The following is a 23778-nucleotide window of genomic DNA, read 5'->3' as shown; positions in this document are numbered from 1 at the left end:
AAATCTGTTAATCTATAATTCATCTGGCCATTTTGAGAAGTGCGTTAAATTCACTTCCAAGCCTCCACCTCTTCCTTTTTCTTTATTAATAATGTAATGCTCATGAAAAGTGCCAGATTAAACAGCTCTGGAGACTGGAATCTGCTTATTCACAGAACAGGTACAGCATCAACCCACACAGCACCCTGCTAGCATGCCTCAACACTTAGAGGGACCACCTCTAAGAATACAACAATGAGTTAGTATCCATGCTTATTCAATCTTAGGACTGTCTGCTGAAACTGCTAGCAGGGTGTCAATTAGTTCCATGTATGATTATAGTTTGTATGATGTGCAACCTGTCTGTCAGAAATTGAGAGTGCGGTATCAATTCCATGCAGAGATGCATCTGATTAGCTGATTCATGAACTGAAATTTGTATCAGACACTTAGGAGGGCACTTTACCCACCTATCCAGAAGCAAAGCTCCTTTTAACTTGAGAGTTTAAGGTGGAAGAATTGTTAGAGATCAAAGGAAAAATATCAAAAACACAAATGTTCATCCCATTTTTGTAATTGAAGATTTGTCATATCTATACACACAACACATTGGGCCATACTCTGTTCTCAGTTACACGTGGGCAAATTCAGTGGTGTTGCAGCAGTGCAGATGAAAGCATATCTTGGACCATTATATCCATAAAATTTTTCTCAATATAAAATGTTGCTAATTTATTCCGTTATATGTTAACCCCAATGGAATAGCATAGGTAATAGCCACATAAGCTTCTTTTCTGACAAGTTAGCAGTTCCCAAGGCATGTCCATGTGGGTTCTTTCTTGCAGCACCTAGAGCTAGTGTGGAGGATAGGCACTGCCTTGTTTTTGGGAATCAATAATATCCCTCTGTTAAAAGAAAGGACAGAAACAAAACATCAACTACACTGTTTATATTATATAACTGCACATATAATAAATATTCTCAGTTATATTCTTAGGCCATAAAATGAGAAAATGAACATTAAAACAAATCCAAAATCCTAAAAATAATTTCCTATAAAAATGACTGATTTTTCACCAAGTACAGTAACTTCTGCTCAATGCCAAAAGCAAACCATGTGTCTCTTCTAAGTAGCTAATGCATAAAACATCTATGAACATGAAAAATCTTTGAAGCAAAGTAGCTTGGAAAAGCAACTTAAATTTATTAGGCAGTGATGCTTAAACTAGCAAAAGCTGGGATATACTATTAGTTTCTACTGAAAATACTGTCAGAAAGTTTCAGTCTAGTATGTAAGAAAACTGACATTAAGTTTGTTTAACCTCAGAAATACTGTAGCATAGCTAATACTTAGACTAAACACAAACTTTGTACCTTTGGAACAACTGAAGTTGCATTAAAATCCCCTAGGACAAGCAAGCATTACTGGTAGCCATTAGAAATGCCTAGTAAAGAGGCAAGTAGTGGTCAGACACAGAAAAAGGGTGAGAAAAGGTCACAGAAAACACACCCACCCACTGGAAGACAAAACAGAAGGAATAAGAATACTTTATTAGACAATTTACCAGCATCTCGTCAGTCCCAGACAAGTTGTCCAGTCCAGTTCTCTGCTGATGTGTTACAGGGGTGATAAAGGCCAGGGTACTAAACTCTCTAAACTAGAAAAAACAAACAGGGCTCAACCCTTACTTAACAGTTGGACATGTGCCACTGAAGGGATACTGTTTCACTCTGAAATGAGCTTTGGACAAAACAGAGAACATGTAATACAACATGAATTCTAAGCATGTGAAAGCACACATTAAAACATTTTACAGCTATAGCAGTGTAACTTACTTGAAAGCTGATTTTTCATCCATTTTATTTCTACTTAGTAAAAATGTGTGAATCTGGCAGGGAGTTGGGGGCTATGATGGGCATATTGGGATGAACTTCATGGCTATAATAGGTCACTGGAGTGGGAACTTTTTTCTCTTTTTGGTTTTAGAAAACTGTTCTACTTGTTTTTCTTGTTTAAATTGTTTTAAACTTTTAATGTATGTCAAAGATTCATTGAACTTTCAGAAAGCTTTGGGTTTTTTAAAATTAAATAAAATACATATCTGATATTTCTATATTTAAGAATAGAAAGTTAGCATGCAAACATGTCAAACAAATTTAAAACACAAAACATAGGAAGATAAAGTTAAAATACTTTTAGATTAGTTACATTACAGTAACTGTGGTTCTTCAAGATGTGTTCTCTTTATATAGCACACTGTTCTTGTGCATGTACCCCAGACACTTGAGTTTGGATTCTTCAGGCCAGCAGCATCCATTGGGGGCTGCACCTGTACTCTGAGGGCTGGTCTTCACTACGGGAAGACCAATGCTGCTTATTTAGCGGATCTAGTGAAGACCTGCTAAATTGAAGGCAGAGCGCTCTCTGGTCAACCGAGGTACTCCAGCTCTCTGAGGAGAGTAAAGTAAATCGGAGAGCGTCTCCCAACGACGTAGCGCAGTGAGGACACTACGGTAAGTCGACCTAAGCTACATTGACTCCAGCTATGTTATTCATGTTGCTGGAGTAGCATAAGTTAGGTCGATTTACCCTGGTAGCGAAAACAAGCCCTAAGGGTCATCGTGCCTCTAACCCAAGGGAGTAACGGCAAGGCAACCCGATCATCCCTCAGTCCCTTCACCAATGCAGAATCTAGGTGTTCTCAGACTCCACAGCAGCAGAGAAGGGGGGTGGGGTATGGAACACATCTGGATGACACATCTTGAACTACAGTTACTGTAAGGTGAATAAGTTTTTTCTTCTTTGAGTGCTTATCTATATATATATATTCATTCCACTTTTGGTCATTCATAAGCAGCAACCTAGACCACAGGACATAGGCACTAGGAATCTATTTGAACAACGATTGTAAGATGGCTCTGCCAAAATGAGCATTGGATCTTGATGTTTCTATTATGAAGTAATGTTGTGTAAGCATATGCGTGTAATTCCAAGTTGCTACCTGTCATAAATATAAAGGGAAGGATAAACCCCTTTAAAATCCCTCCTGGCCAGAGGAAAAATCCTCTCACCTGTAAAGGGTTGAGAAGCTAGGATAACCTCGCTGGCACCTGACCAAAATGACCAATGAGGAGACAAGATACTTTCAAAAGCTAGGGGGAGGAAAAAATAAAGGCTCTGTCTGTGTGATGCTTTTGCCGGGTAAAGAACAGGAATGGAGTCTTAGAACTTAATAAGTAATCTAGCTAGATATAAATTAGATTATGATTTCTTTAAATGGCTGAGAAATTAAGCTGTGCTGAATAGAATGGATATTCCTATGTGTCTTTTTGTAACTTGAGGTTTTGCCTAGAGGGATTCTCTATGTTTTGCATCTTATTACCTGTAAAGTATTTACCATCCTGATTTTACAGAGGCGATTCCTTTTACTTTTTGCTTCTATTAAAATCCTTCTTTTCAGAAACTGAATGCTTTTTCATTGTTCTTAAGATCCAAGGGTTTGGGTCTGTGGTCACCTATGCAAATTGGTGAGGATTTTTACCAAACCTTCCCCAGGAAGTGGGGTGCAAGGGTTGGGAGGATTTGGGGGGCAAAGACGTTTCCAAACAATGCTTTCCTAATAAATAAACCCAGATAAAGGTTTGGTGGTGGCAGTGGAAGTCCAAGGGCAAAGGGTAAAATAGTTTGTACCTTGGGGAAGTTTTAACCTAAGCTGGTAAAAGTAAGCTTAGGAGGTTTTCATGCAGGTCCCCACTTCTGTACCCTAGAGTTCAGAGTGAGGAAGGAACCTTGACATGGTGGCAGAGCGGTGGGATTAACCTGAAATCATTTTGCGATCAATTTGAGATTTTTTGAACCAGAAAAACAGATTTTAAAAGGAAATTTTTAAAATCCTTTGGGCTGCTAGAAAGCAGGTCTCCAACTGGAAATATTTGGAAGGTTTTTTTGCTTTGCTTTGGGGCCAGAGCAGAGACAAAAGGGAATTATCTTTTGTGAATTGCAGTTTTCTCTACCTAAAGGCAGAGTAGTTAACCTCCTGCAGGGAAATTCACAAGTCTTCACAGACCTGAAGTTAGTTTCTTTTTTTTTACCCTAAAAGTAACTAGAGGGGTTTTCTGCCTACTTGCCTGGAGACAAAGGTGTTAGGGTTTTTGGTTTTTTTTTTTAATTTTTTTTATTGTTGTTGGGTTGGATTTTTTTGGATTTTTCTGTAGGCTGATAATCACCATCAGAGAATATAGGTATCCTATTACAGCACAGCAAAATTTTACAAGCCAAGTTTTGTTTGTTTTATTTCTAACCCTCGGGTGTAAAGTTAGTTAAAAACAGAGAGGTAAAGATGACAGACACCAAGGCACTACACAAATTGGAGTTAGCCAAACTGGAGGCAGTGAAAGAAGCAGAAAAAGCCCTAGAAGCTGCTCACAGAAGAGCTATGGAGGCAAAGGACAAAGAAAGGGAGGCAGTGAAAGAGGCAGAACACCACCAAGCGGCTGCTCACAGGAGAGCTATGGAGGCAAAGGAAAAAAGAACTGGAGGCAAGGGCCAAAGAACTGGAGGAGAAGGAAAAAGAGGAAGCATGTGGAGGAAGAGAAGGAAAAAGAGAGGAAGCATGAACTGGAGATGGAGAAGGGGCAAGGGCTCAGCAAAATATACCAACAAATCCTAGCAATCCTTCTCCAGGTACCACTTCCCATCCCAGAAAGTTCCCCAGCTACAAGGCAGGCGATGATACCGAGGACTTCTTAGAAAACTTTGAAAGGGCCTGCCTTGGGTACAGCATCTCTACACACCAATACATGGTAGAGCTGAGGCCGCAGCTCAGTGGACACGTAGCTGAGGTGGCGGCTGAAATGCCTAAGGAACAAATGAACCAGTATGAACTGTTTAAAACCAAGGCGAGAGTCAGAATGGGGCTAACACCCAAGCGTTCCCATCAGCGATTCAGAGCCCTAAAGTGGAAACCAGATGTGTCATTTACCCGACATGCCTACCACATTGTGAAACATTGGGATGCCTGGATATCAGGAGCAAGTGTTGAATCTCTAGTAGATTTGCCCTTCCTAATGCAAATGGAACAGTTCTTAGAGGGTGTTCCTGAGGAAATACAAGGTTACATCCTAGATGGGAAACCCAAAACTGTAATCGAGGCGGGGGGAGATTGGAACCAAATGGGTGGAGGTGGCAGAGAAGAAAAAAACTGGTCGCAGTTGGAGCAGATACCAGAAGGGACAACCTCAGACCACACTCTATTACCGGGGGCTGCCCAAGGCCCCACCTACCCCCCAAGGAACCCTCCAGCCACCTTATTGTCCCGCCACACCGTTCTCCAGCAACCCACCTCGCCCCAGTGACCCGTCAGCTGGACGATGTTTTAAATGTAACGAGCCGGGGCACGTAAAGGCCAACTGTCCCAAGAACCCCAACAGATTACAATTCATTGCACTGCAATCACACCAGAGGTCCTCAGGCCCAGATACCTCCCAGATACCCTTGGAGCAGAGGGAAACTGAGTGTGGGCGGGAAGAAGGTCACCGCGTGGAGGAACACCGGAGCACAAGTGTCAGCTATCCATGCTTCCTTAGTGGACCCCAATTTAATCAACCCAGAGATCCAAGTGATGATTCAACCCTTCAAGTCCAACTCTTTCAATTTGCCTACAGCCAAGTTGCCTGTCCAGTACCAGGGCTGGTCAGGAACGTGGACTTTTGCAGTCTATGATGATTATCCCATCCCCATGCTGTTGGGGGAAGACTTGGCCCATCATGTGAAGTCAGCCAAGAGGGTGGCAGCCAGACTAAACCAGCCGTCATGCCTAGTGCTGTTCCAGAGACTTCTACCAGGACCCGGTCAGAGGTGATGGACCCGGACCCCGGGCCAATGTCTGCAACAGCAGTAGTGGATCCAGTCCCAGAGACCCAGACGGAACCAGTCCCAGAACCGGAACCGGCGGAACCACCAGCACCAGACCCACTGCCAGCACTGCATCCAGTACTTGCAACCTCAACACCAGAGGGCCCCACCGAACCTGAACCAACAGCAGCCCATACCCCTACACAAGAGGCTTAGCCAGAGCCTGAACCCCAACATAGTGCCCCAGCGGAGAGAGTTTCACAGTCAACGGAAACAGACCCATCCCCTACATAGCTTCCAGAGGGACCAAGCATAGGTCCACAATCCAATGAGGAACTGATGTCTCCAGCATCAAGGGAACAGTTCCAGACCGAACAGGAAGCAGATGAAAGCCTCCAGAGAGCTTGGACAGCGGCATGGAGCAACCCACTGCCTCTCAGCTCTTCTAATCGATCAGGTTTGTTGCAGAAAGAGGACTTTTATACAAGGAAACTCTTTCTTATGGACACCAGGAAGACTGGCATCCTCAGAGACAGTTGGTAGTTCCAACTAAGTACTGGGCCAAGCTCTTGAGCTCAACCCACGATCATCCTAGTGGCCATGCTGGGGTGAACAGGACCAAAGACCGTTTGAGGGGGTCATTCCACTGGGAGGGAATGGGAAAGGATGTTTCTACCTACGTCCGGTCTTGTAAAGTATGCCAAAGAGTGGGAAAACCCCAAGACCAGATCAAAGCCCCTCTCTAGCCACTCCCCATCACTGAAGTTCCATTTCAGCGAGTAGCTGTGGATATTTTGGGTCCTTTTCTGAAAAAGACATCCAGAGGAAAGCAGTACATACTGACTTTCATGGATTTTGCCACCCGATGGCCGGAAGCAGTAGCTCTAAGCAACACCAGGGCTAAAAGTGTGTGCCAGGCACTAGCAGACATTTTTATCAGGGGAGGTTGGCCCTCTGACATCCTCACAGATGCAGGGACTAATTTCCTGGCAGAAAGCTCTCTGGAGGCTTTCATCTGCTTCCTGTTCGGTCTGGAACTGTTCCCTTGATGCTGGAGACATCAGTTCCTCATTGGATTGTGGAAGCTATGGAAAACCTCTGGGAAGCTCATGGGGTAAATCACTTGGTTGCCACTCCTTTCCACCATCAAACAAATGCATGGTGGAGAAGTTTAATGGAACTTTGGGGGCCATGATACGTAAATTCGTAAATGAGCACTCCAATGATTGGGACCTAGTGTTGCAGCTGTTGCTCTTTGCCTACAGAGCTGTATCACATCCCAGTTTAGGGTTTTCACCATTTAAACGTATATATGGCCGCGAGGTTAAGGGGCCATTACAGTTGAAGCAGCAATGGGAGGGATTTATACCTTCATCAGGAACTAACATTCTGGACTTTGTAACCAACCTACAAAACACCCTCCGAACCTCTTTAGCTCTTGCTAAAGAAAACTTACAGGATGCTCAAAAAGAGCAAACAGCCTGGTATGATAAACATGCCAGAGAGCGTTCCTTCAAAGTGGGGGACCCAGGTCATGGTCTTAAAGGTGCTCCAGGCCCATAAAATGGAAGCCTCATGGGAAGGGCCATTCACGGTCCAGGAGCGCCTGTTAATTATCTTATAGCATTCTCCACCTCCAACCGAAAGCCTAAAGTGTACCATATTAATTCTCTAAAGCCCTTTTATTCCAGAGAATTAAAGGTTTGTCAGTTTACAGCCCAGGGAGGAGACAACGCTGAGTGGCCTGAAGGTGTTTACTATGAAGGGAAAAGTGCTGGTGGCTTGGAAGAGGTGAACCTCTCCATGACCCTTGGGCGTATGCAGCGACAGCAGATCCAGGATCTGTGCACTAGCTACGCGCCAACATTCTCAGCCACCCCAGGACTGACTGAAGGGGAATACCACTCCATTGACACAGGTAATGCTCACCCAATTAAAGTCCAACCTTACCAGGTGTCTCCTCAAGCTAAAACTGCTATAAAACGGGAGATCCAAGATATGTTACAATTGGGTGTAATCCACCCCTCTGGAAGTGCAGGGGCACCTCCAGTGGTTCTAGTTCCCAAACCAGATGGGGAGATACATTTTTGCATGGACTATCGTAAGCTAAATGCTGTAACTCGCCCAGACCACTATCCAATGCCACGCACAGATGAACTATTAGAGAAACTGGGATGGGCCCAGTTCATCTCTACCTTGGACTTAACCAAGGGGTACTGGCAGGTACCGCTAGATGAATCCGCCAAGGAAAGATCAGCCTTCACCACACGTCGGGTTGTATGAATTTAATGTACTCCCTTTCGGGTTAAGAAATGCATCTGCCACCTTCCAAAGACTTGTAGATGGTCTCCTAGTGGGATTAGGAGAATATGCAGTCGCCTACCTTGACGACGTGGCCATATTTTCGGATTCCTGGGCAGAACACCTGGAACATCTACAAAAAGTCTTTGAGCGCACTAGGGAGGCAGCACTAACTGTTAAGGCTAAGAAGTGTCAAATAGGCCTAAACAGAGTGACTTACCTTGGACACCAGGTGGGTCAAGGAACTATCAACCCCCTACAGGCCAAAGTGGATGCTATCCAAAAGTGGCCTATCCAAAGGTCAAAGAAACAGGTTCAATCCTTCTTAGGCTTGGCCGGTTATTACAGGAGATTTGTACCGCAATACAGCCAAATTGCCGCCCCACTGACAGACCTAACCAAAAAGAAACAGCCAAATGCCATTCAGTGGACCTAAGAGTGTCAGAATGCCTTTAACCAGCTTAAAGCGACACTCATGTCTGACCCTGTACTAAGGGCCCTAGACTTTGACAAACCGTTCCTAGTAACCACAGATGCGTCCGAGCATGGTGTGAGAGCAGTTTTAATGCAGGAAGGACCGAAAAAGAATTCCACCCTGTAGTGTTTCTCAGCAAAAAACTGTCTGAGAGGGAAAGCAACTCGTCAGTCAATGAAAAGAAAAGTGAAAAGTGAAAAGAATGTTACGCCATTGTCTACGCTCTGGAAAAGCTACGCCCATATGTTTGGGGATGGCGTTTCCACCTGCAAACTGACCATGCTGCGCTACAGTGGCTTCATACTGCCACGGGAAATAACAAAAAACGTATTTGGTGGAGTTTAGCTCTCCAAGATTTTGATTTTGACATCCAACACATCTCAGGAGCTTCTAACAAAGTGGCTGACACACTCTCCCGTGAAAGTTTCCCAGAATCAACTGGTTAAAATCGTCCTTGAGATGTGAAAAATATTGTTAGTCTTTATGTACTTGGTAGTATATTTAGAGGTGCATGTGTCTTATTAACTCTGTTTTTCCCTAGAGCTCTAGGAAGAAATCCCAGCCAGCATTTCACCCTAGCTGTGATTTGGCGGGGGCGTGTCATAAATATAAAGGGAAGGGTAAACACCTTTAAATCCCTCCTGGCCAGAGGAAAAATCCTCTCACCTGTAAAGGGTTGAGAAGCTAGGATAACCTCGCTGGCACCTGACCAAAATGACCAATGAGGAGACAAGATACTTTCAAAGCTGTGGGGGGGGAGGGGGGAGGAAAAAATAAAGGCTCTGTCTGTGTGATGCTTTTGCCGGGTAAAGAACAGGAATGGAGTCTTAGAACTTAGTAAGTAATCTAGCTAGATATAAGTTAGATTATGATTTCTTTAAATGGCTGATAAAATAAGCTGTGCTGAATGGAATGGATATTCCTGTTTTTGTGTCTTTTTGTAACTTAAGGTTTTGCCTAGAGGGATTCTCTATGTTTTGAATCTGATTACCCTGTAAGGTATTTACCATCCTGATTTTACAGAGGTGATTCTTTTACTTTTTCTTCAATTAAAATTCTTCTTCTAAGAACCTGATTGCTTTTTCATTGTTCTTCAGATCCAAGGGTTTGGGTCTGTGTTCATCGATGCAAATTGTGGGGATTTTTCTCAAGCCTTCCCCAGGAAAGGGGGTGTAGAGTTTGGGAGGATTCTGGGGGGGAAAGAGGTTTCCAAGTGGGCTCTTTCCCTGTTATATATTTGTTAGACACTTGGTGGTGGCAGCAATAAAGTCCAAGGGCAAAAGGTAAAATAGCTTGTACCTTGGGGAAGTTTTAAACTAAGCTGCTAAAAATAAGCTTAGGGGGTTTTTCATGCAGATCCCCACATCTGTACCCTATAGTTCAGAGTGGGGAAGGAACCTTGACTGAAGTGTAAACTTTATTTTTGCCTTTGTTGGAATGTGGCTTGGGAAAAATACAGGCACATATATTATTTGGTTGAAATGGAAGTCAAAGACTAGCTTTGGAAAAACTTTGGGGAAGGCAACAAGGTCCTCCTGTCCCTATGAGGCATCATATACGGAGGTCCCATCACTCTACTGCCTTTCTGGCCAATGTTATAGCCACTAAGAGGCTATTTTGATGGACAAGTGGAAGAGGAAACATAGCATGGGGCTGAAAGGATGGACCCATCAGCACTAGGTCGCAATCCCATGGAAGGAGAGGCACCTGCATAAGGCCCTTCAAGAATCTAGCTACTGTGGGACATGAGAATGTTCAATGGCCCTGAATGGGAGCATGTCAAGCTGAAATGGTTGCTAGGTGAACATTAAGGGAATTTACAGACAGACAGTCTTGAATTCCTTAAGGACAGGAGATATTCCAGTACATCAGGTATGTGAGTTTCAGAGATAACTGACGTTGGTGGGATTGACCGAATAAACCAACCTTTGAAAAGTCCTTTCTACTGTGGATAAGGATATTCTGTACCTCCACCCAGTAGCTTCTCTCTCTACCAATGTTACCCTGCCAGGCTTCATGGTATGAGGTGCATGGATGATCTGAAGGGACCATCTACCCCTTCCTTTTTGATATTATGTCTGGCTGAAGAGGTAATTGGACTGGAGGACAAACAGAGATTCATCAGCTCTGAGAACCAGAACTGCCTTGGCCAGGCTGGTGCCAGCATGATCATCTTGGTTTAGTCCCCAGATGACTCTTGAGATTAGTGGAATCAGAGGATATGTATACATTAGATTTGGAGTCCAGGGGACTCTAATCACTTCTGACAGAGATCCCTGGACCTAGCCTCATCTGGAGCAGAGGACTGGTCACTGAGATGGCCATGGAGTTGGCTGTTGTGTCTGACACATTGAGAGCTGCATGCAACCAGCTGTCTCTCCAAGATAATGAACTTTGATACCTCTTTGATGTCATGATGAATCTTGTTGGAAAATTTGGAGATAGTGTCTCAATTTTAATAGTCATATTTCACGAAAAAGGTCTGATAATTAGCAATTCTCAACTGCAAACTGACTGAGGAGTAATTTTTGCAACTGAATAGATCTTGTTTATTGGGATCCTTATCTCAGGGTTTGATTTTAATGACCCATGACAGTTGGTCCTCTCATGGATCTTTGCTAAAACCAAAGATACAGGTACCAGGAGGGTATAAAATTGCTCAATGTATATAGAGTACCTGAAAATGGTGATGTCCCCATTTTGATGTCATCACTAAGAAAGCAGCCATCTGTCAATGTAGCCTGTTTGACTCCAAAATGCCCTCATTTATAAGCATTGTAAGGCATCCCGGCAGAGATGTGTAAAATGTTCAAGTGCTTGTGTGACTTCTTCTGGATAACTTCCATGATCCTGTGCTGTAACTCCTAAAAGGTCTTATAGTCATCAGGCTATGCACTAGACGTTGAAGGTGCCACAGCCTCATTAGGAGATGATGATATACGAGTTGGCATGGCGTGGTCATTAGTCTAACTCTTCCTTATCAAAGCCTTGTTTCTGCTGAGCAGTAGGTGGAACTGAAGCCCCATACCCCCCGATGGCTCAGGAGAGAGGAAGACCTAGCTCTAGACTGTGTGGCAGAAGCAGGCTGACAGGTTGTAGTCCCCATTGTGCTCAGTATGAACAAGGCACTGACAATGATATGGCACCCATTCAGGCAGGTACCAAGAGGCAGTGTTTCTCCTAGAACTTTTGGGCATTGGATAATAGCAGTATGCCCTAGAATCCCTTTCTGATATGTAGATAGCAAAGGACCCACACCCTAATGAATGAGAAGGTGGCACCTCCCTGGTGCAGGCAGAACCAGAGGAGGGAGAAAGAATAATCCTTTTCTAGGGCAGAAGCAGTTATAGCTGGGGTGCTAGGCAATCACTCAGTATACTGACTATTTAGTACTATAAGTGTGCTTGGTATTGGAAAGGCAGTAGTGGATGGTACAAGAGGAATTTTGACCACTGACAATTGCAGTGATTCCAAGACCACAGAGACTCTGAGATTTATCAAAGCCATAAAGACTCATGTGAATGGAAATGGTCAGTACCAGAGTAATCAGTACCAAAGACATCAGTATCAGGGGCCTCTGTGCTCCAGTGGCAGGGCGGCCAATGTCTGAGTGTCAGAGTCAGAGTTTAAGACCAGAAGGGATCACCAGATCATCTAAGTCTGATCTCCTGTATATCACAGGCGATCAACACAGCCCCGCCCCCCCCGTACCATGGGTTTCAGAGGGACCCTCCCTGGGCCTTGAACTACCCTTCTGAGCAGCAGAATGAAAGGGTTCCTGCTGTTTAGTGCTAGGACCTGACGAGGGGGGACCTAGATCTATACCCCTTAGAGGACCAGTGATCCTTTCTTCCCCTATCCACAGATGTTTTTCTGGACACTTAGGAAGATCCCTCTGGGTATGTCTACACAGCAAAGAAAAACCTTTGCTGGCCTATGTCAACTAACTCGGGCTCGTGGAGCTCAGGCTGTGGAGCTGTTTCATTGCCATGTAGACTTCCAGGCTTCTGCAGGGTCACAGAGCTTGGGTTCCAGCCCAAGCCCAAAAGTCTACACAGCAACGAAACACAGTTGGAGCCACAGTCTGAGCCCCGCGAGCTCAATCTGGCTGGCATAGGCCAGCTATGGGTTTTTCTTTGCTGTGTAGCGATACCCTCAGAAACAATGGAAGACTTTTTGTAGAGGTCTGCTCAAGGATTTTAGTTCCAGACACTCCAGGAGATGAGGAGTGGTGCATAGTCATGTTCATTAAAAACAGCTTCAGGTAAACTTCTCATTTTTTGTGTTCCGTTCGAGAACAACTTGCAGATGGCACATCTCTCTAGAATGTGCCCTTAATTGCTTGAGGCATAATATCCATTATTATGGATGTCCATCACTGAATGTCCATCATTAAGGGGCATTACTGCCTCACAAGGAGGACACATCTTAAATCCTGGAAACCTCTGTTCTATCATAAGGGCTGGACAGTACCAGATGAAGTCCTTCAGAGAAAAAAGCTTTTTTCTGCCTTTTTTTTTTTTAAATCAAAAGAAAACACTAAGTATCAAATACATGCTAACACTAACTCTCAGACACTGCTGGCCAAAAGAATCCAAAATCAAGGCTTGGGGTGCAACAGTGGAACACACATGGACAAACACTTGAAGTAACAGTACATGTTTTAATTGCACTTTCTTCTGTATTTAATGGAACCTGGAATCTACAACAGGTTTAAGTGTTCATCTAATTCAGAGTATGCTGTTGCCCAAAATAAATACAAGTGATGGCTGAATAATATTAGTGTGGGGGGATATTTTTCATTTTATTTTAAAGATATCACCAAGTTTATATTTTTAAAATTAAAAGAAGTTGATGCACAATGAACACCAATTAAAAAGTTACCTTTCTTTCTCCAGTTCTTCTAAATAACCAGTGCTCTCTCTGCTTCCGTTCATAAACCCTCTTCTTGGAAATGATCCCATGGGAACAGGGCTGCATTCTCCTGAACGGCTTGACACGGACCCTTCCCTGCTTCCATATGAATGCAAGGACATCTTTGGCCTTAGCTTCACTCCAGGAAAGTTACCGCTATCCAAGTTCAGTTCTGAATGAAAAATAAAGAACAAAGCTTTATAGAGCAGAAGCTTAATAGCAGCAAACCTAAAAAATTGTTTACACCTTAATTTTATATTTTGTGTGTGTCATGTAAACTTTTTTTTGTCTTCAGGTTGGTGGAAACAAACAGGTTTTTCTACAGATCCCAAAGGAAAATATTGTGTAAACCAACCAACCTTGATAGTACAGTTGGAGGATCATGTTATTAATCTAAACAAAAAGGTAATAAACCCCTATTTGAGCAACACAAATCAAGTGCAGTTTTATGGAAGTTCAATAAAATGTAGCTTTGTGTATCAATAGTATTTTGCATGGAGACTTAGGATAAACATTTCAAAAAGCACCTAAGTGGTTTAGGGTCTTTAGTTCTATTTTTAAAAGTGACTTCGGCACTTAGGAGTCTTAAGTTTCACTGAAAGTCAGGGGGATTTGAGATCCTTGAAAATATTACACCTCAGCAACTACGATTGGCAAGCAAGTAACCCTATTTAAAAATCTTTCCAAATTTACCTTTAAGTCGCTCCAACAAATCAATCTGTCCAGAAGAAGCCATTGCCTCATCTTCAATGCTTCCCTGTAGCTGTTTCAGCACCTCCTGTAAAAAAAAAGAGCGGAGCACAACTAAAAAAAAAATCCATACCACAACAATTGAAACACAGAACAAATGTATCTCTTCCTCTCCAAATATCAGATTTCACTATAACTACTAATGCAATATTGGCACAAGCCCACTGCAACATTTCATCTGAACAGTAATCCACTGTCATTAAAATGAAAAAGGAGTCCTTGTGGCACCTTAGAGACTAACCAATTTATTTGAGCATGAGCTTTCGTGAGCTACAGCTCACTTCATCAGATGCATACCGTGGAAACTGCAGCAGACTTTATATATACACAGAGAATATGAAACAATACCTCCTCCCACCCCACTGTCCTGCTGGTAATAGCTTATCTAAAGTGAGCATTAGGTTAGGCCATTTCCAGCACAGTGGGGTGGGAGGAGGTATTGTTTCATATTCTCTGTGTATATATAAAGTCTGCTGCAGTTTCCACGGTATGCATCTGATGAAGTGAGCTGTAGCTCACGAAAGCTCATGCTCAAATAAATTGGTTAGTCTCTAAGGTGCCACAAGGACTCCTTTTTCTTTTTGCGAATACAGACTAACACGGCTGTTACTCTGAAACCTGTCATTAAAATGTTATTTGACTTGATTTCAACATTCTTTCAAATACGATTGCATTCAGGAGTTCATTCCCTTAAAATAGCACATCACCTTTTACAGCACAATTCATCTCAGTATTTCAAGGAGTTAGGCGTTCTCTTTATGTTACACGTGGCGAAATCAAGGTGCACAGAAATGAAGGCCAACGTTTTCAAACTTGTGTGCCTAAAATTAGTCTTGTAAATCTATTATTTAGGCACCAAAATAAAAGTAGCTTAATTTTCAGAGGAACTGAGCATCTTTAACTCCCAATGACTTTAGTAGAAGCATAGGTGCTGAGTTGCCAAAGTTTCTCCATAAAGACTTATCACTGTAGTAATTAAGTATTAAGGATCATAACATATTACAGCTACTACTACCTGGCCTATGAGAAAAAGATTTAAGACTCACACATGTACAGCCTAGGATTTGAAGCAAACATCTCTTTCCACTCTATACTATAAAAGCAATGTTTGATCAAATTATATAACTGAGCAAGAAAAAAAACACGATGCAGAAAAGATTCACTGTAAAAACACTGATTACCTCCAGGCTCCAAATGCTCAATGGCCTAAATTCAGGTGGACAATCAAATGTGAGTTAGGTCTGAAAGCTTTTGCTATTACAATGGAGACTCCATCAATAACAAAAATAAATTGAAAAGCATTGCCACAGGCAAACCCCTCCCCCTCAACAGGAATAAAATATTATTCATCTTATCTCATGGTTTAGAAACTGCTTTTAAAAGAAACAGTAGTCACAGAGAGAGACCATGTCCAAATAATTAGAGAGGTACTCCTTAGCTATTATATATGGATAACTGCTCCTACATCAAGAATTGTGCATCTTTTTGTTTACTGTTACAAACCTAAAGAATTCTAGACAAACAATTACAAGTATCTTCGTCCAGTTGCTGTCCTTTGTATTTTAAGGAAATGTCTGCTGAGCCACTCTTCCTCAATGCAAACAATTCCTGGAACACGTTCAGCAGAGATACCAGATACATTGTACTCCACTAAGAGGTAGGGAGGAAGAGAGAAAGAATGGATTCCCTTAGAAGCTAAGATGTTCTATGTTATGATAGGGGTGCAACCTTAAAGTCCTATTCAGGCTCCAATTATTGTCCCCAACGCAAATTTCAAGTATAAGGGTTTTGAGGAGACACTTCCACAGGGTAGGGTGATATAATTTTCCCTGCATCAACTAGGGGTCAGAGCATGGAGCAACTACACAGCCACTCTGCAGTCTCTGGGCTGCACAAGCAGTTGTGGCACACTGTTCAATTACAGGCCAGTGTTTCAGCCAATGGAACTATATAGTTCAGACACAATAACCTGACCCCCTTGATTCCCATGCTGCTGAGGGCTAGAGGTGGGGAGAAAGTCTTTGAAATGAGTTATAAATTTTTTAAACTCCTGGAGAACAAGATAGAGAATTTATTAAAACAACACTAAAAATGGGTTGGCGTGATGTTGTCAAAGGGAATTGCTCATTCATATATTCTCTTATTTCTCTAGCCTAGTCAAATAATTTGTTAAACTACATTTTATCTTTTTTTCCCATTAGATTAAAGGTCAGGTAGCAAATTTCTATCCTGCCAAATTTAAGAGTTGTCACAGATGGTATAAAATATTTTACACGGTGGTTGAGGCAAATTAATTTTTTTTTTTTTTTACACAAGTCCAGGACCCAATCTGCAAGCTTTTCTTCTGCTGTACTCCTACTGACTTCTGCAGAACTAGTGTTGGGTTTTAAAATTATATCTTTACTCAAAACAACTGAGGTACAATTGTGGTGATGTCGTTTTTGTTAGATATGATTGCACCATTTTAACTAGAAAAGTGTGTTTTTAAACCTGTGCAAGTGTGAGTGCACACATTCCTACTTCAATATAACTCACTCTTAGATGGATTTAGCTTAAGTCATAGATTCATAGATATTAAGGTCAGAAGGGACCATTATGATCATCTAGTCTGACCTCCTGCACAACGCAGGCCACAGAATCTCACCCACCCACTCCTGCGAAAAACCTCTCACTTATGTCTGAGCTATTGAAGTCTTCAAATCGTGGTTTAAAGACTTCAAGGAGCAGAGACTCCTCCAGCAAGTGACCCGTGCCCCATGCTACAGAGGAAGGCGAAAAACTTCCAGGGCCTCTTCCAATCTGCCCTGAAGGAAAATTCCTTCCCGACCCCAAATATGGCGATCAACTAAACCCTGAGAATATGGGCAAGATTCACCAGCCAGATACCCAGGAAAGAATTTTCTGTAGTAACTCAGATCCCACCCCATCTAAGATCCCATCACAGGCCATTGGGCCTATTTACCATGAATATTTAAAGATCAATTAATTGCCAAAATCACGTTATCCCATCATACCATCTCCTCCATAAACTTATCGAGTCTAATCTTAAAGCCAGATAGATCTTTTACCCCCACTGCCTCCCTTGGAAGGCTATTCCAAAACTTCACTCCTCTGATGGTTAGAAACCGTCATCTAATTTCAAGTCTAAACTTCACTTCTTTACTGATTAAAGTAAAACAAAATCACCCAAACCAAAATAAAGAGTATCTACAAAGAGTTTTGCACCAGCTTAACTAAACTGTTTTTTAAACAGTAAAAGTTAAATCATTGCAAATTTTGTATTTACTTAATTTAACACTATTTTCCTTATTTTGGGTCTCCAGGAGGGTGGCATCCTAAGTACGAAGGCTCCAGCAGATCTGAGTCCATCTGTATGAAGTGGACCTGTTCTGATGCCACGTCTACGCTACAGGTGCTACTGCAGCACAACTATGCTGCTGAAGTACCATCATGTAGATGCTTCCTACAGTGATGGAAGGGGTCGTCCCCCCCGCATCACTGTAGGTAATCTGCCTCCCTCAGCATTGGTGGGTAAGTCAACAGAAGCATTCTTCCATTCTAGCTGCATCTACACTGGTACTTAGGTAGGCATAGGCACAGCACTCAGGGGAAGTGATGTAGCCATGCCCAAGTGCAGACCAGGCCTCACTGTCAAAACGGCCAAGCATGGGGAAGTTTGTACTGATATAGGCAAAGGAATCATTTAAAGATAGCAATGGAACGTAGAGAGCTATGAAACATCAGGTTATAGTAAACTTGTTGGTTGAACTTGTGATGGCCTTACACTCAAATTCAACAGCATTTCTGTGTTTATCTGTCTGTGCAACGCATTAACTTTTGAACATCACAACTGATCATTTCCAAAATTTCAAGGAATGCTCTAGGCATCAATATCTAAAATCCTACTGATTTTCGGGGGGGGGGGGGGGGGGGGGGATCGATCAGAAAACCAAAAGGGGAGGAACATGGGGAACAAATAGAGCCCCTGCCATTTGATTAGCATGGTCACAGCTTCAAGCACCTGTGGAATTGTCTATAGATCAAACTTATGTCTTTCTGTATAACTATATCCCTGCTCAGCCTCCCAATAGAATTTAATATGTTGTCACTCTGAATGATTTATCTCCCAGACAGAAAGCAAATTAATGATGGGGAGGGGAAATGGGAGTCAAGGGGGGAAGGGGACATGCACAGAGCCCTGGCCCCAGCTCATTAAAAACACAAGTACATTCAGACCGGGTAGGCCCAATGGTCCATCTAGCTCAGTAACCTGCCTTCAGATAGTCCTGGTGCAGATATTTCAGAGGCAATCAACAGAACAGGGCAATTTATCAAGTGATCCATCCCCTATCATTCAGTCCCAGCTTCTGGTAGTCTATTGGGTCTGGGTTTATTATGACAGAACTGTCACTGTTCTTTACATGTTTTGTTTCTTTAACTTTAATGAACTTCTGTTTGTTCCATACTTTAATTTATCTGAAACTTTAAATTTATTCAGACTGTAGCAAAATAAACCAATACTTCTCCTGAAATAAAATTTGAGGTAGATGTAAACAGCTGCCACAGATATCCCGATCTTGGCATCAAGTTGGGTTAATGTGCAAAAAACAAGATATATTGAACTTGCTGGGCCATTTAAATGTAAGCTCTTATTTTTAAGAGGGTCAGTCATTAAATTCAAGTGAGCTTTCCCTTGAGATGCAAGGGAGGTGCAGACACTTGTCAACATCAGGAAAAAATCCAGTTATGAAACGGCTTTAAAATACATAGTCAGCTGTCTGGGTTGGTGATTTTGACTGACAGCTCTGGGTACCTAGTCAAAAAGAATTTAGAGCCTGATTTTGCATATTTAGTAACATGGTCTTCATATCTGATGTTCCAAATATTTAAATGTACCTGGCCTTGACTGAATGACATTCATTTTCACACTACATCACACCTCATTACATGTTTCTTACCATGTTTGTAATCAGAATAGGTTTAAATGTTTATATGTAAGAGCAATTTTTTCTGTTATCAGATTAAGAGATTGCAAACAGGCATTTCTCTCAAACTGTACAACACAAGATTAAAACTAGTACATATTCTACATAATTTAGAATGACAAGATTTAGAACTGCATCCTAATCAAAAAAGCACACAGAATTTTTGCATCTCGCACTCCTGTCAGCAAAAAAGGACCAATGTTTACTTGTGTTTATATTTTTAAACCAAAAATGCTGAAAGTTTCCTAATGTTTGGTAACTGCATACAAGGGTGGATGGATCTTTCATATTCATCTCCAGTTTTGTGCATCTCTCCCATTAACACAGGTTTTTAAAAAAATAGAAGCAGGGCTGTAAAATGTAAATATAAAAACAAACTCAAATAGGTCTATAGTCAAATGTACTGAGCAACATTTAAAAAATATTGAAATAATGGGGTAAAAAAAACCTGAACAATTTGTTATGCATTTGTGGAGGTGTGACCAAGGGACCACTTGGTGTCAACTGGCACAGGTGTAAATAAGGGTTACAGGGTCCGGTTTCTGCATACTAGTTAGTCAAAGAATGTAATGTAAGGTCTCTACTGAAAGCCTGTGTCATACTGGTACTTAATCATTGTGAAATGTATAGATGGATAATACATAAGGAGTTGTGTGTACGTGTGTGTGTGTGTACACATCCCCTTAAAATTATGTTTTTAAGGTTATTAACTTGGAGCTGGTCACCAGAAGGTGGTAAGTTTCTTCCAGACAGGAGACACTTATCTACCTGCCTGGCTATATGGAGGTTGAGTATTGTATACTTCTCAATGAACATATATTTACAGTCTGAGCAAAATGCTAATCAAGCGATTGCAAAGTCTTCAAGGGAGATTCTAGGCAGGAAGAAACAAGCAGCAGGGGTAATTTTTTTTTTTAAACAAGTGAAGACAATGGATCACTGGAACTATATTGAGGGTGCAGAGATATAACCAGCTATCCTTCACTCAGGAGACAAGCTGCCAGCTGACTTGTCTTACGAACAGAAGATTACAGCTGGTCTGGCTGGCTGATTCTGGGAGAGAAATTTCAAGTGATCCAACCTTTTTGAGACAGGAGAATAGCTTGTTTAGGCTCTAGAAAGCATGCTATGATTTTATTTTATATGTAATCATATATTTCCATGAATTCTACTTACTTCTTCTTAAATCTCTGTTCTTTGTTAAATAAACTTCTTGTTTTTACTATACATGTATCTAAGTGCTGTGTGTAGAGCAGAGTGGTGATCCTGAGGTGAAACTGGTAAGCCGATGTATACTATTCCTTTGAGAATAGCAGATCCGTGAATTCTGAGTGAGTCCAGTGGAACAGGGGGACACACTGTGCTCAGGAGTTGGAGTGTCCCTATCATTAACCTCTAAAGGGAGAACAGGGCCTGCAGAAGCCTGAAAGGCGGTGTTCATGTTGCTAAATGCTGGCAGAGTTGGGGAACTGATTCCTGACCCACAGCAGGCACAGACAAGGCTTCCTCACACTCAAGGCAGATGGTAGCAAGGAGCCGTACAACCCCACTTCCCAAGGGTACCCATCACTGAAAGTTCCTCCAATATTACTATAACTTTAAAGGATATCTTACCTGACCTCCATAAAAATCTGAACTTGAAACCTGGTTAGTAGTACTAATTATAGTAATAGTCAATAGCATATTATTGCCTGTTGAAACACTATGATAGCTCAACTTTTCACTTTAGGAAAATATAACTTCAGTTCACATAACAAAGGCTATTAACTTATCAGATTCTTTGGACGGTGATGTTTTCAGTAAGAAAACTAGTAGCTGTATTCATCTGATGTCACTGTGCTCCAAAGCTGTCATTTTCTGTAGCTACATATTGAATTATGTTCAGTTTTTAGTTTAAGTCCAATGTCAGATCAGTTTAAATATCCCATTTTGTGCTGAGCGAGAATAGCATGTCCAAAGTCATGTCAGTGACTATAAACATCACCAGCTCGATCTGGCCTAATATTCTTCTCACAAAAATAAGTGTTTTTATTTGATTATCCAATCAGTTGGGTTTCTGCATGCAACCTTTAGAACTATTTCCAAAAGCCAATGCTTCTGGAAATGAAGTAACAGAAAATCACTAAGGACTCTGTAAAGTCACAGAAAAGGCATCCCTTCCCACTTGTTTAAATGCACATATTCAGTGATATCTGAAACTGAAATACAGCTGGCAAAATTCAGCATAAAAGAATATATTTTCAAGGTGCTCAAAGTTTGAACATTATTCAGTGTATATAATTATGGAAAAACCCATCCCAATTTGTCATTCATTAGTTGCATAATCACACAAGAGGAATAATTCTTAGAGTGTATTTGATTTGATTTCTTTTCCATTGACTAGTATAATAAAACTAGTCTTAATAAAAATGCATATAAGCTGATATTTTTGTCTTCTAAGTTTATCTGTGTTTCAAGCTCAATACTTTTTGGTTGACCACTATCAGATTTTATCCCTTATATGTAAATAGCATATTCAGATTAAAAATTGCCTTCTCTCCCCTACATCACGGCCTGATTACGGTTCCCTCTTCCCTTCTGCATGGAAAGGATGGATGGGATCTTTGAAAGTGAGCTGCATGACTAAGATCCAGTGGAGGAGACTGGCCTGGGGAAAGGAGGTGGGCAGCCCCACATTGGGCAGAATGGCATATATTATCCCCCACACCAACCCTGAATCAATTACTCAGGAAAAAATAATACAACCAGGGCATGTACTACTGTTTCCATGAAGAACCCTCAATCCTGATGATCCTGGAAGCAGAAAGATATTGTGGGTCCACAGAAAGTGAAAGAAACACAGGGCCTCCAGATGGAAGGCCTTGGTGAATCTCCAGGGCATTTTGGTGACCCCAGAGGCTCATTCTGCCAGGGGTGGGGGCAAGTGAGACAGTCAGCCCCCTGACAGAATACTGCAAGCAAAACTTCTTGAAGAGAACCTCACAGAAATCATTCTCCCACTTAACCTTACTCAAAGGCATAAATGTCTGCATGCATAAAGACATAAATGTCTCCAAGATTAGGACTTCAGTCACTGCAGAAATACTTTATATAACAACATTTTCTGAAGTAAATTCAGAGACCAAATGAAGCTCCCAATGAACTCAGATGCTAGGTGCTGAACACTTTTGAAAATCAGACCACTTATTTAGTAACCTAAATATGGGCTTACGAGTCAAACAGGCACCAATTTTTGAAAATCTTTTCTATTACTATTACCTCTATAAAGTATGTCCCACTTCTATGGCTCCACATGATCAACCACCCAATTCTAAATGATCAAAGAAAGAAAATTTCATAATGCAAATGTACAAGGAACAGAATTAGCCCTTAGAAATCTCATTTCCCAACGTTGTGATTAAGAGGACACATTTACTTTGTCTATGGCCTTCAAAAGTTTAAGACTGCTGCGTGAAGGTTGACTTTACATTTTCAGATGTAACGTTGAATTACTGCAGGTGAATTCAACTTTTTTTTTTTTTTTTTTTTTTTAAGTTAAGAGGAAAAAGTTGAGAGGGCGTTTTTGTCTTTTTACATTTTCAAAACAAACCCAATCTTTCTCTTTAGGAGGCCACAAATATTGACTCCACAGCAGTCTAGCTTTTTAGCACTTGCAAACAGCCTAAGGAGTTGAAAATTTTGATGGACCAGTGTTGACCATTCTTTTAAAACACTCTTTAAATGATCAATTGCTTACAAGTTTGTAAAGGAAATTTTTAAAATTAAATGTAAACAAGCACATCTCTGAAAATAAAAAATTTGGTGCATTAGAACAGCAGGCACTTGACGATTCAGAATTTAGCACCCAATCCTGAAAGGACAAACTGGTAAGTAACTTTACTTATGTTCAAAGGGACTACTCTCTTGTGTAAAGTTACTCTCCAATTTAAAGTGTCAAAAGTTTCAACAATATTTACATAAGTCAAAACTACAAATAGAGTTTAAAATCAAAATGGTTATGACGACTGAATGTTTGGGGAGCACAAAGAATTATCAATGAAAATAGGAATATAAGTAAAGTTATGAAAATGACTCTTGTATGCTCCATTTTCAATAACTGGCATTTCTAAAGTTTATTTTCTAACTAGGGAAAGCATCTATGTCTGATGAAATATAAAGGCCAAGTGTTACTGTTTATGTGCTGATATTTTAAAACAAAGCTGTTCATTACATGGCTTAAAAAGAAAAAAGTATCTTAAGTCCAGAATTGCTTCCAACCTTCCTTCCATGTTTTAGTGACAGGAAATAAACAAACAACATGATTAACTACATTTGGCTAAAAACTCTCTTTGAGACCTTGTCAAGAGTAGGGAAAAAAGGTATTTTTAAAAAAATGTTAGTCAATACAATTTTAGACACTACTTAGTATTTAATGTAGCCTTTAAAAACATGTTACATTCTGTCTACACTAGATGCTAAGAGATTAACAAAGACATGCAGGCAAATGAAAGACAGACACATGGGGTGGGTTTAATCTGCAG

General features: G+C 41.3%; 1 protein-coding gene across 2 annotated transcripts in view; it reads right to left on the bottom strand.

The window, feature by feature from the left end:
* APC (APC regulator of Wnt signaling pathway) overlaps window positions 1-23778 on the bottom strand; it is a 200229-nt gene that overhangs the window by 106167 nt on the left and 70284 nt on the right. For both annotated transcript variants that reach the window (XM_077817310.1, XM_077817311.1), the window contains 2 exons: window positions 14217-14301; window positions 13494-13695 (listed from right to left, as the gene is read on the bottom strand). In XM_077817310.1, coding sequence (XP_077673436.1) covers window positions 13494-13695; window positions 14217-14301 — 287 coding nt within the window. The remainder of the gene's footprint in view (window positions 1-13493; window positions 13696-14216; window positions 14302-23778) is intronic.

This window comes from Eretmochelys imbricata, chromosome 5 (genome assembly GCF_965152235.1).
Source record: "Eretmochelys imbricata isolate rEreImb1 chromosome 5, rEreImb1.hap1, whole genome shotgun sequence".
Lineage (NCBI taxonomy): Eukaryota > Metazoa > Chordata > Testudines > Cheloniidae > Eretmochelys > Eretmochelys imbricata.
The sequence above is the reverse complement of the archived record's forward strand: the minus strand, read 5'-3'. Positions and strand labels throughout refer to the sequence as shown.